Source organism: Cebidichthys violaceus, unplaced genomic scaffold (assembly GCF_023349555.1).
Source record: "Cebidichthys violaceus isolate CVI_PGR_0920_01 unplaced genomic scaffold, fCebVio1.0.p SCAF_50, whole genome shotgun sequence".
Classification (NCBI taxonomy): domain Eukaryota; kingdom Metazoa; phylum Chordata; class Actinopteri; order Perciformes; family Stichaeidae; genus Cebidichthys; species Cebidichthys violaceus.
The window spans coordinates 1416616-1430384 of record NW_027176706.1 but is presented as its reverse complement, the minus strand read 5'-3'; the positions used below and the strand labels follow the sequence as shown (position 1 = coordinate 1430384).

Here is a 13769-nt window from a genome sequence, read left to right as displayed (position 1 = left end):
ATAATTATGCAAAAGGGACATTTTTATTGTAACATCATATCTGTTTACAATAGTACTATACTATATATATATGTATATATATATATATATTTTGTATTTATATTTTTACATAGAACACAAGCTACTAAGGAATACATACAGTACAGTCAGCAACATAGAAAAATATTAGTAGTATTGGCACAGATGTAGTATTTACTGTACTTTACATGTTATACATTCAGCAAAAAAAGTGCAGAATGAAATAAATACATGATCCTCACAGTGAAGTCAAACGTTTGTTAACATTCAGTTCGAATACGAGCAAGATCAATGATCGCACGTGTCCTCTCACATACTATGCAGCCTCCTCCAGCCTTCACACACACACACACACACACACACACACACACACACTCACTAAACATGAACAGGACTCTCAGTAAAGGGTAATCAAATACAAAAAAGGTTCAAGTCAGCTAGTTTTGAAGGTTGACAGCACTTGCAAGGATCTATTGGATTTATGAATCACCTCTGAATTCACTCTCCGTAGCATGACAGCAGCATAAATGTACAGTTAACACTCTCAGACACATATTTTGTCACACAAAATAAAAACAAACAAAAAAAAAAAACACATTTTCTGAACAGAATGGAGTTCGGCCAAATGTAGAAACAATTCATTTTGATCTAATTCCGTGCCTTTCCAGTGAAACCTTCCACACAGAGCCATCCGTCTCATGAAACAATTTCAAAACCTGCATCTGCCCTTGAAGGGGCCAATCTCAATAACACAAATACTTTTCTTTTTTCTTTTTTTTTTCTCCCCTCCATCGATTCCAGCTGACCCCTGTGGGTAAACACGCATTGGGCCTTAAACGCAAACAAGCTACAGCCTCATCCATATACAGTATGCGTTTGTCTTGTGGGGGGGGGGGGGTTGAGAAATGATGCATGATGCACGGCAGCTCCCACAGATCGCTTACGCAGCTTTGCTTAGTGGCTTTTTGAGAACAATCTCTGCGTCCTGAAGGAGCCAATTTGATTAGAGTCAATCACGGTTGACACGCCGCTTACTGTGCACAGCGCCGCCGCAGTGGCTCTGGAACCCCAAAAAAAATTCATCTTTTGTACTCTTTTGAAGACCGTACAATGCTCGAATGGCCGAGACGGACAGCTCTGGTGTGTTGTTTTGGTTTTTTTTTACAACAAAGTACAGGATGCGACCTTCAGATCTAAAGAAGCAGGGCATGTATAAAACGAAATAAGCACATGGAACACAGCCGTTTAGACTTTTTAAAGCTAGCGGAGGTTGATTCAAGGTTGTCAATAAAGTGCACTTGCCATCAAACCAGTGCAAAGGTTAAATATAGCTCTCTGTATGTACATAACTACATATGCAGCAGATGCGCTACCATCGCTGGATATGAGAGTCTGTGGCAGCACTATGATGACAGTTTTTTTTCTTCTAATGTCTAAATGTAAACAACATTTGATGGACAGCTCAGTGATTAGAGAAACAGTCCTCACCCAGTTTGCTTGGAAAAAACACACGCGTCTCTCGTGTCACGCTTGAACGTGACAGCGAACGTTGTGGAGAAACATAATCATACATTTGCTTGATAGCTGATGAGATGATCAAGATATGGCGTCGGATGCGTTTCGGGAACACGAGACGGTGTCTGCTACGACAGAGCCTCCCTGCTTTCATCGCGCATCGCGTTGAAGTTGGTTTATAGAACATGACAGCGCGTGAGGGGAGAATCTTGGCAGTGGGTCCGTATTACGCACAGGCATCCAGTTTCCAAGAAAAACAAAAGCAATGACACCCTGATTTAAGCCATTTAAAAAATAAATAATGAGTGCCTTATGAAATCCATCCTCGCGTAGACAATTTTAATCTTCCATTTTAAAAGGCTCATTAAGAAAGAGATGGTCATTAGACCGTAACATTGTACTGTATAGTCATGGGTGATTAGTTTCACATTATATGTACAGTAGATTTGCTGTTAATTATATCGGTAAGCCTGTCTCCTTGTAACATGATTTAAAAAACAAAATGGAAGTCATCTTACTTGTGTTATAGTGGTATTTGCTTCAAAAATGTCAGTGAGTTTATCAAGAAAATTGACCGTTTGCTAAACCCCGCCCCTGAATAGCCATTGTAACTAAGCAATGAGACTGTCAAGCTTTGGATTTCAACACGTGTTGGATCAACGTACATGGCATTATACAAAGAGAGAGGGAGTTAAATATGATCTGCAAACATTAGCATGTGCGGCTAGCTAGCTTTCTACCTCCAGTGGTAAGCTAACCAAGCGTTATTCCAAAGTTGAGGAGCACATCGTTACCTAGCTACGTACGTGGGTTACAGCTTACATTGTAATAAGCTCCACTTGAGACTATAGCGCATTCACCGTGTAGTATTTCTCTTTTTTTGTGAAGCTGGCCCTGAATGCTATCAGAGTTTCGGCTAACGTTATAGCGCTATATTGGAGAAAGAGAACACTCCAGCAACGTAAGCCAAAATGGTACATTTGCAAAACTCTTTTTGTTTTAAACGTTAAGGTGAAAATACTGCTTGAGAATACAAATGAAATCACTGTCTGATCCTACATGTTTCTGTAATTTAGTGTAGTCAGCCTGAAACAGTGTGTATTCAACCAACTCATGTAGCTAACAATAGCTAGCTAGCTATAGCTGCTAGAATCTACCAACACAAGTTGTCATTTAAAACAACAGAACCAAGAGGAATAACTCAGGCTTTTGTCTGATTTTGTCAGCGACACATTGTTCCAAAAAGGACGATGAATGTTGAGTGGTAATCTTCCGTAGAACTGGTCTGGTAAGCTTGACAGGCATAGCAACAGTAACTAAGGAGGGCGGGACTCGGCAAATGCTCATTTTCATGAACTTATTCAATCAACCCTTTAATCAATTAGTGCAAACAATCAATTAAGAAGTGAAGGCTAACACAGCGGCTAGAGCCATCTGGTATCAAAGAGACTGTATCGCTCACTTTTTTCTGAAACCACATACTCAGCTAATCAGGATCAATGAGTTACATCAAACTGATGCACGTGTGTGAAAAAGCAGATATCCACTATACTGAATTATTGGGGTTACATGGAGCAACACTTTAGCCTCCATTGGATTACTTTCATTTGATGGATTCGATGAAAACGACACACAGAAGATCACATTTAGATGGACTACTTACACTGTAGATACATACATACAAAATAAATAATTATAAACAATATATTAATTTTTGTATAAAGGAACATATTTGTACAACAAAATACTTCATGTACAATCAAGGGGACAAATGCTACCCATCTATTGCCTCGGCTCCAGGTACAGTTTAAGACCAGATCATAGGTGTAACCCTAAAGGAAGAATCCAACCAACCAGCCATTCGGAAGCCTTGAAACCAACTATAAAGGGAAAGTAGTTAAATGCTTTTTGACCACAATTAGTATCTGTTAGCGTTTTGGCTGACTCTGGTTATTAGTAAGGCCATAAAACATCTATAGTTAATCCTGTGATGGATGTCAGATGTTTTGTTTTGCATGGCTACATGTCAAACTCAGACTTCTGAGTTAGTATTTCAGTCACATACACTGGTCTTTTTTTTATATATATATATATATGTATATATATATAACAGCTGCTAACAAAGGGGATAAACAGGCCTTGTCACTCGGATACCATTATATACATTTTAAGATATTGTACAAAGTGAAGGTAGGACCTTATCCTCCGAATCAGCTCCATCAGCCACTGGAAGGTTCTCCCCTGTAGGCCTGCAGCACTAGCACCTTCACTTGAAGTAGTTGAGCCCTGCCACCAGGAAGAACTTCTCCAGGAAAAGCTCAGAGTCCAAGACAGCGATGTGGGCCGCGCGCCCAATCAAGGTGTTGGCTGTGTTGGGCAGAGCGTGGAACACGTTCTGGCGGATCAGCCGGCACTCTTTAGCCCCCACGAGCGGCTGCAAAAGGTTGTTGATCATCTCCGTGTAAACGGGCCCTTCAGTGCAAAAATTAGGAAAGATACGCTTAGTCCTACTGCTTAAAAACAATTTTGCATCCAAAATCCCCCTGCTTCTAATATTTAAACTAAGCTGAGCCAACCAGCTGCTGGCTGTAGTTTATATAAACCTTGGGAAATATTTAGTATTTAGTGTTGGTACTTAATATTCTCATAGATTGTAAAAGAGAAGAGTGAGAATTGTTGTTCCGAAATATCAAAATATATTGTAAACATTGAAAGAGAAGAGAATCCGGTTGCATTAACACATGCAACTCTAACCTGTGGTCCTGTCTTTGAGAGCGGTTTTGCACATCTCTATTCTGGCAGAGTGGAAAGGAACATATCGGTCCTGTGGAGACGCCACCAACACCACGTTCTTGAAGAACTGGAGTCCTAAAGGGACACAAAACAAACGGGTAAATGAGACCGCAGTGTATGTCCGTGTGTGTGTGTGTGTGTGTGTGTGTGTTTGAGAGAGAGAGCGAGAGAGAGAGAGGAAGAGAGTGAATTGATTGTAAAACACAAAGTACAATCACAAACTACAACGACAGGCTTGATACGATAAAACGGTGTTTTTTTTCTCAAGCCTCCTGTCAGTGTGCTTTTAAGAGAGTGCGCTGGTGGGTTTCCAATGACAGGGTTTGGATCATTTTGTCAGCCTGCCACAGCTCTGGAGGGGTAAAATAGTGTTTTCAGGCTTATCTTCTTCAAGCCCGTGTGACAAACGACTGCTTTGTTCTCCTCAAACAGTGGGGAGGCCTCTCGCAGGCCTCTCGCAGCTCGCTGCCAGGGGTTTTTTTTTTTTTTTGGAGTGTTAGCGAGCTGACGCGTACAGAAATTTGACAAAAAAAAAAAAAAGACAAGATGACAACATTTTCATGAATATTTGAACGAACTGTCTTTCAAGCAATAGCCTGTAAAGTGAGGCAGTCAATATGGCTGTCCGTGTTTCAAATTCATCCGCTTTCAGACGGTACCTTGTTTCTGACTCAGGAGATAGAGGAATGTTTTCCGTGGATCGACGTGGTCTCTGAAGGTGAGCTGCAGCAAGGATCCTGATTTCTTCAGCTTCTGCATTAACCACAGACCTAAGCAGAACACACACACACACACACACACACACACACAAAGGCAGTCGGGACCCCTGCTTTGTTCAACCCCCCCCCCGCATAGAAGCAGCACAGTACGGATGATATTCTTGGATAAACGATGCTGCTGAAGAGCACAAAACATCGAAATGCATGATTGTAAGGCGTTGTGAACGCCGGGGGGGGGGTCATTCTACAAAAACGGTGGAAGTGCTGTCACTAACTTTTTGCAGACACCAAAATCCTTCAAGTTAAATAAATAATCACATAAATGATACATAATCAATAATTAAAGACTGTCCTTGGAATGATAAAACTAAATGTATTAATCTAATGTTCAATGTTTCATTTTGGCAATGTATTTAAAATCCTAAATTCTAGGAATTGTCTTGTCACTTTTACCATACATTAAAATGAAGCGTCTACTTTTCATTCAAAACTTTTTTTTTTCATGAATTAAATCATGAATTCTTTAATAAAATGTATAAAAATAATAAAAAAAAAAATACATTAAGCTCAACGTTTTGTGGATTCATGAAGTTTAGAAGTTAGTTCATGTTATACAATATGTTTTTTGGTATGTAAGTAGAAGTACATCTCAGCAGATCTGTACTACCTAGATTCTACCATTTCTGTAGAATGACCCCGGGGGCACATCTGCAGTGTGCGTTTTTTTTTTTTTTTTTTTTTCTTCCTTTCCCACAGCGTTGGCGCGGCGGCCTCACCTGTGCTGACCAGTGTGCTGTTGTTGTACAGCGTTCCCAAGTGTGGGCCGGACAGCGAGAGGAAAGTGTGCAGTTTGGGCAAATAGCAGCGGAAGCGGGGCCTCGTCAGCACGGAGCGGATGATGACGTTCCCCAGAGAGTGGCCGATGAAGCTGTTGGTTCGAAGACAAACAACTTTCAGGGAGATTTAAAAACTTGCAACTTTGAGTGGGTGGCTGGGAGAAAAAAAACAAAAAACACAGTGCCTCCAACACTGCTGACCTACGACACCGTATATCTTATTATAGACTGTTCTGTATGCAGGAACTAGTTGAGGATATTTAGGAGATTTAAGCTGCAACATTGGTAATTACAGAAAAATTCATTGACTTGTTTAAACATTCTCAAAGGCAATGACAACTTAATGATACTAACACAGAGGACGTGCCACACGAGACACCGACAGTCTTCCCCTGCGGATCCACGAAGCTATATGTCTGTCACTTAGTTTAATCACTGTACTGTTACAGCTTTACCCAAAATCCCTCATCGCCATGTGGGCTCCTTCTCATCTATCCTTCACCAAACTAAATATAGAAGTAATGTGGGGAGAACCAGATGCTGTTGTGGCAGTCGATTGCGTTTTGTCTTTGATACTTTTCTCTCTCTCTCTGGAGAATAAATACACAACAAAGAAAGTTAACAAACTTGGGGAGAAACTCTCAAATTGCCACATTGAGGGCAATTAGGCGGGAAGATGAATGGCTTAATTTGATGGGAACAAGGCGACACACTGCTGCATTAAGGGAGGCACAGTCCATCATGGGAAAGTCAGGAACTTATTGGCACTGTAATGATAAGAGCCTTTCATCCATTTTGTGCTACTTATCTATTTTGGACTCGTACAGTCAATATATTATCCCGAAACTGTAATTTACATGAGTAAAGCGGTCCAAAAAAAAAATCGATGCGCAGTCTCTGCTGCCATCTGCTGTCCAAACAGAATGCTTGCTTAAGTTGATGGATTTGCCCCTTTGCTCTAACTCTGCCTCAAACGATCGATCAGAAAAAACGATCAAAAAGGGCGAGTTGTCGGTTTAACGTGCGTGTTTTGCGCAGCGTTAAAGTTGAGCGACTGACCTGATCCGGCCTATGGTGAGATTGTACAGCTGGATGTGCTGAATGATCTCATCCAGCAGCCTGTCCGTCATGGTGTCGAAATCTGCAAACGTGTCGGTCTGCAGGGAAACGGCAGGGAGGGGGGGGGGGGGGGGGGGAGCACGGTCGTCAGCGCTCTGCAAAAGTGCCTCGAAGCACTTTCGGCAAAAAAATTGTGACTGTACATTTTGGAAATTGGCTCCCATCTACAAATGTACCTGGTTCCTTTCAGACATGAGGAAGTCCAGTCTGGATCCCGGCAGTCCCAGCTCAATAAAAGTCTTCACCAGCCGAAGGTCCGCGCTGTTTCCTGGACGCACAGAGGAAATTATTACTCACCATTTCTGGCCCATTAATCATTTAAGTGACACCTGGAATTAGTATCCACAGACTACAGAGTGTGAAGAGATATATTGTGCAGGACACACAGAAACACACACACACACACACATTCTCAGAGATTACATTTACAATGCTAATAGGGCAGAAAACAGGAGATGTGTCCGTTTAATAGCTGTTAACTTTCTCGCTGTGGAATTAAGACAGCGGTGGACCAGAACCTTCAGCTGTGTGAGGACTTTACCATCGAGCCCGTGGACACACACCACGAGGTGTATGCCGTCGTCAAACTCCTCATCGTCCTCCTCGGGGGGGAAATAGGGCAGGTCTGATGCCAGGAGAGGGAGGTCGCTGTACAGGCTGGCTTGGAAGCTCAACTCTTTGAGCAGCTCGTCTTTGGCTTTGTAGAAACTTGGAGAAAAAGTAAATGACATTTGAAAGAAGAAACAAAAAAAAAGATTGTATATTTGGTATATTAGCAATAAATTGACAAGAGATTTTCTAGAGTAAGCTTCTATAAAACTAAGTCTTCTCCCTTTTCGTCTAAAATATCGTGGACAGCCTGCTTTGCATAATATCAGTTAACATTATTGCCCACTTCCGAGCAAATCGAGGCTTTCAAACAAAAGTCCCACAGACTTACGAGTAGCTCCTCCAAGTTTTATTACCCTTTCATCTCGCCAGGTTACAGATTTCAGCTGCGGAGGAGTCAAAACAAATCCTGATTCCAGCTCCTGTACTTCCAGCTAATCGTGATGGATTCGCCTGCACCCTTTGATGTGATTTAACGCATCAGGAGGCACTTCACCTCGTCTTGACTTCCTCGCTTCACATTTGCCCTCGGTTCATTTTGTTATGCTAGGCTTTCCAAGCGTGAGTAACTGCCAGCTACCGCACCAGATGTCAACAGCCGTCTCCACGCACCCATAAAACCTCGTGTTTTGGCCTCGTTTCCTGTAGTTGGTGTGGATTATGATCTCAATCCTGCAAAAGTTTTTCTTGGAAGATGGCCTGCATTTGCTGATACATTATTTACAGGTGCACACAAAAGTCAGAAAGGCATTATTCTCACCTGCCTGAACACAAATAACTAATGCAGCCTTCATGTCCAACTGAAAGTACAAGGTCTAGCCCTTCTTGCGGTAATAAATCTGACTAAAAAAGGGTCTCTTTCCAAATTTTGGGTTCATATTTTTTGTATTATGGAAACGGTCCAAAATGCTCCTTTAGCCGTGGACGTGTTTGATCGAGAGCCGAGTGGACAAGGACACTTCATGTAAATAAACTTGCACTAGCAAATATAGCTTATGAAGCTAATAACTCAATCGGTCCAACATGTGCAAGTAACTTCAAGGTGTTGAAAGCGCTTGCAGAATTCTAATTTCTTTGCCGTCTAGTCTGCTAACATCAGCACTTTCACCCTCGCAGGTGTTTGACTGGTAGCTTAGCAGCCAGCTCAGGTGCAACAAAAGACGCGTGTGTCCGTGCTTGTAGATAAGCAGAGACATTAGCGAGGACGCTAATGTGGTTTACGGTTCAGAGTGTTTGACTCTTTTTGTTTTGTGTAGCTGTCTTGGTTGTCAGTCGGTGTCACAGAGGGGACACAAAAGGGAGACAATACATTTCTTGTGTGGTAAGAATAAATAACAAGCTATTTACACAATCTGTCCTTTGCTAACGCTGAGATTAGCTCAAACACAAACTCACTTTAGCATTCGCTCGTTGGTCTCGTCATCCTTATTCAAGGGATTGAGCGAAGACGACGAGATGATACCAAAGGAGCCCAGGGGCTGATGGGTGATGGGTGAGGTAGCCTGGCGAGTGGACATTCCACTGATGGAAGGAGAGTCTCTCAGCGCTGAAGAAAATGGCAGGCAGGTCGGGGCACAGGACACTGACATGTTCACCACCTCCACCATCTTCTTATTCACGAAGGCCAGCCCTGAATTGGGGATCTTAGAGGGCTTAGTCTGGCAGTCCAAAGGCTCCTTCTCACTGGCTGACATCCCACCGAGGTCAACGGGGGACGCGACATCGTTGGCGATCAGCCCCGTAAGATCGCTCGGCCTCTGTGTGATGGTACTGCCGGGGAGGTCATGGGTGCGTTGAAGCCCTAGAGGTGATCGGGAGGGATCCAGACACTTCCGGTCCTCGACGCTAAGCAGTTCAGTCTGAGGGAAACTTTGGCAATCATCTACAGCGTTAATTCTCTCCTGTGCTTCTGCACTTTTATGCACACATGGTTCGCTTCCGCAGCTGCAGGGCACCGCTTCTGTTTCAACGAGATGCACATCCTCTTCTGAGGCGCTTGCTCCACTGATGTGCGTTTGATGGTTCACATTCTCCCCCCGGCTGCCAATAACGGCGCTTTCCTTCACATGAGGGCTCTTTTCAGACTCTTGTAAAAGCAGCACTTCAGACGCACCACTTAACGCTGACTTGGTTCCGTGTGTCTTTGACAGGTTCTGTGGCGTGTTTGACTTTTCAGAACTAATATTCTCTTTGAGGATATGGCCAAGATTTGACGTTGAACTCGGATCTAACGAGGAGGATTCGGATCGCTCCGAATCCAGGTTGCTGTTCAAAGAAGAGCCGTTGATCGTCAACGAATCCTGGTTTTGCACTAAACTCTTCGTATCTTTTTCCTGGTTGAGGAGCACATGGTCGTCCTCGGTGTCTTCAGGGCTGCTTATCTGTGGTGCCGAAACGGACTTTGTCAGTTTACTGAGCTTCCTCTGCTGCTGGTCCTCCTCATAGGGCAGGGAGCTAATAGAAGTGAGCGAGGCCTGTATGCCTCCGCTGCCGTTGCTCTCCATCTGCAGGCCTTCCAGAGAGCTGCGGTGGGCCGGGTGGCGACACACTATCATCTGCTGTGGGATCTCCCGTTCGCTGGAGAAGTCCAGAGGAGGTCGGCCTCGCAGCGCGGCGTCCAGGGGCCAGGCCACCGAGCTGGGCTCGCTCTCAATGCCCGAGTCCGAAATAACCGAAGACGAGCGCTTCATGATCTTGGAGCCGACCAGGCATCCGCGTTGAGTCACCTCTTTTCTGAGATCACCGGGAAAAGGAGGTACAACTGGATGCGTAGAGGCAGTGATGAGAGGAAAATCCTCAATCTCATCATCCATGGAGTGATTTAACGGCATCGCGATATCAGACTCCTCTTCATTATTGTCACTCTCTGTTGCATTGCTGTCATTCGTGGCATCACAAAGTAGGATGGTATTTTCCGTTGCACGACGAGCAGGAGACTCACCGCTGCGGTCGTTAGAGTCAGTGAGGGGATTGTGGTTTGAGGAGAGAACCGAGTCTGCTTCTTCTCTATATGGATCCACATCAGAAGGCGTATCTGTGATGTATCCCAGGCCCGGACTATAGCTCTCTTCATCCTGGCCTTGTGTTTCTTCCGGTTCCTTCAAGTGCTCTGCCGCTGCTCGAGAGGGTTCGGCAATGTCCTCGGTACGAATGAGATTCCGGGTACTTCTGATATTGGTACCGGTCTTGCTCTGCTCCGCCATGAGCGAGACGTATGTGGGTAGGTCCATGCAATCATCACTGTCCATGGGATCCTGGTGTACGGCTGGTGATCTGTCTCCCTGGTTGTTTTCAAAAATGCCAGTGACGCGAGAGATGGTGGTATCTGAGTTGGTCCGGCCATCAGTGGTTGGCACATGTGATAGCCACTCTAGAAAAACAAGGGCATTGCAGTAAACCTTTTTGTGATTTGGTGAATATAAATGAATATTTTCAGCCACTTTTTTTTTTTTATACATTACCTGTTTGAGGAGACTCCACATATCTGTCCTCAAAGATGATGGGCAGGCTGTTCCAGTCTCCATCGATATCCAGGCACTCGACAGGCAAAGGAGGCATCTTGGTCAGGTAGTCTGAGCTCCGCACTTCTGCAGCTATCTGGCCATGTCTGTTGATTCTGAATCAGCAGAACAATATCATACACTTCCCTCCATTCACAGGATAAAACCTCTTCTTTTTCCGAAGAAGGCCGATACTTACAGTTCCTCTTGAAAAGTCAAAGATATCTCTTTGGGGTGTTCGGTGAAGAAGTATGCCTCTGAGAACCTCCTGACCTGGTGTTTGGAGAGACAGACAAAGCTGTTTTCATCAGTCAGTCGAAATGAGTCAATCATTTAAGGTCTGCTCACAAAGAGAGAGAGAGAGAGAGAGAGAGAGAGAGAGAGAGAGAGAGAGAGAGAGAGAGAGAGAGAGAGAGAGAGAGAGAGAGAGATTCAGATCACTGCTTCCAGCCTGTGACACAAGCGTGATCCAGAAAAGCTTTCTCCTTCTCCAGCTCCAATTAGAAATGCATCATCCTTGAAAGTCAGCCACTGTGACAGGCAAATCACCAGGAACACTATTTCTGGTGTGTTTTCACCCCACAATAATTACGGAACAAGTGTTAATTGAAATCCAAAAAACTCCACTGGTGGGTTTGGAGGCATGACAGTATCCCCCTGGGGTAATCAAATACCAAAGCAAACATGTTCATTATTTTCAGACAACTGAGATGAAACAATGCCACATAAAAAGGGTCCTTGAGAGCTACTCCACTGTGAAGCACATATTCATATTCAACAGATTGGACAGAAATTGCAACTGGAAAAAACACATTAACTTGCTCAGCTGGGTTTGAGCTACCGGCATTTTATTATTTTGTTAATTCCCTGTCCAGAGTTTGGTCAGTTTAACTCATAAATTGAACCTTTTTCCCTGATCCAACATAGAGGTTTCTTCCTCATTACAGCTGATTATATATTAATTTTTACTATTTTTACATCATCTAAGTGTGTTAAGAGAGAAATATATTCAACAGCTTGTAAAACCTTTAAGAAAATTGCTCACGACATGCCTTAAGATGTCAATGGTTATGAAACCATTTTGATGGTTCTGCAGCATTTTTGTATTCCGGTTTGGTCGCTGAGGATATAAAATGACTCAATTTAAAGATATCAGCGCAGATCGTCATCATCGCACTGGAGTATGGAGACTATCTGGCCTGTGGCTCAGAGAACACAGCAAATGCTGGCGTTTGAGCATTGTATGTATATATATAAAAATATATATATATATGCCTTTGATGGAGCGCCATCTCTCTCACCCTGAGTGTGTGGTGCTCCTGGGCAAGATAGGAGAGGATGTGGGGGTTGAGAACGGCGGCCTCCAGGAAGCGGCTCCACAGAGCAGCCAGCTGGGAGCAGAGCTGGCTCACGTCCCTGCTGATCTGCTCCGCCACCCTCTCATGGCCGTCCTGTAGCTGATGGGGGACAGACGAAGAAAAAAAAAAGATCCTTTTAATATCAAACTGTGAGTCAGTCTTCCTAAAATACAGCTTTTCCTGCTGACATTTATATTTACCGACAACGCGTTTCTGCCCGACCTGTGTGTCTTTGGATCAGTGTAGAAAATAAAGCAAATCAACCGATGCTGGTCTCTGTGTGAAAGGCTGGTTATAACAGCCGGGTCACCATATCCGTCCACAAATATCAATGTTTTAACACTTGAAAGATTGTTTATTGTGTCAATGATCTCCTTCACGACTTCACGGGACTTTCGCTAAATCAAATATTGTAATTATATCCATCGCCTTGAACTAATACGGTAAGTTGAAATCCACTGCCCTACAGTATATTAAAAAAAAAATTACTTTTTCAGTTAATCCAAAATCCTCTTGTGTTGGTTTGCGTTCCAACAAAAAAAAAAATCATAATCCTTCAGCCCCAAACATCTAGATTAAGCCATTACATTTGTCTGCGCATAGAAAGAAATCTTTTGGTAGAGCAGGTATCGACAAAATAGTGATTTTTCTTATACTCCTAAATCTGAAATAACAACATAAACAACATCAACATATTAGAAATACTACTACAAAGAAATCATAACAATATAGAGCCAGAATCACAATCAGAGTAACTCCACCACAGGACAATGGAAACGTGTCTCTTTGACATACCTGTAACTCTACTGTGAGCTGATTTAGAGTTTCGTCGACAGGCAGCACCTCTGTGGAAAGAGACGTTATTTAATTTAGTGCAAAGGATTTCACACAGCGATAACACAGGGTCACTACAGATCTGATAACTGAAAGTCATACATTTCAAATAAGAACTGCAGATACATTTTTAAATCTTGAATAAAAACACAAATCTGTTAAATAATCCACTATAAAATAGTGATTATGGATGAAATCTAATTGTGACTTTAACCAGTGGTAAAAATTGAAGTATTCTGAGGGGTTTTCCTTTTTCTTGTTCTTACTACTTTACTCCACTGTATCTATTTGAGTTGAGATTTACAGTTTTTAATCCCAAATATATGACGCATTTGTAAAATACGACGCGCTAATATCGATTGAACTGCTCAACAACATGTAAAACGCTTAAAATCAGCTCAACGCTATTTCTGTTTTAAGAAGGCACATTCGATTCATATCTTTTGTCAAAGTGCATTGGAGTAGTTG

The 13769-nt window shown here is 43.0% G+C and overlaps 1 protein-coding gene across 2 annotated transcripts in view; it reads right to left on the bottom strand.

Moving 5' to 3' along the window:
• Positions 1 to 21: 21 nt before the first annotated feature.
• The window catches only part of fam135b (family with sequence similarity 135 member B), a 44492-nt gene continuing 30744 nt past the window's right edge, over positions 22 to 13769 (bottom strand). Inside the window, exons 9-20 of one of the 2 annotated variants that reach the window (XM_068731235.1) lie at positions 13263 to 13312; positions 12411 to 12566; positions 11309 to 11382; positions 11071 to 11225; positions 9005 to 10979; positions 7542 to 7708; positions 7177 to 7268; positions 6941 to 7038; positions 5822 to 5973; positions 4986 to 5096; positions 4288 to 4401; positions 22 to 4005 (exon numbers count right to left, since the gene is read on the bottom strand). In XM_068731235.1, coding sequence (XP_068587336.1) covers positions 3800 to 4005; positions 4288 to 4401; positions 4986 to 5096; positions 5822 to 5973; positions 6941 to 7038; positions 7177 to 7268; positions 7542 to 7708; positions 9005 to 10979; positions 11071 to 11225; positions 11309 to 11382; positions 12411 to 12566; positions 13263 to 13312 — 3350 coding nt within the window. In that variant the 3' untranslated portion in view covers positions 22 to 3799. The remainder of the gene's footprint in view (positions 4006 to 4287; positions 4402 to 4985; positions 5097 to 5821; positions 5974 to 6940; positions 7039 to 7176; positions 7269 to 7541; positions 7709 to 9004; positions 10980 to 11070; positions 11226 to 11308; positions 11383 to 12410; positions 12567 to 13262; positions 13313 to 13769) is intronic. The other variant, XM_068731236.1, reaches the window with a different exon arrangement.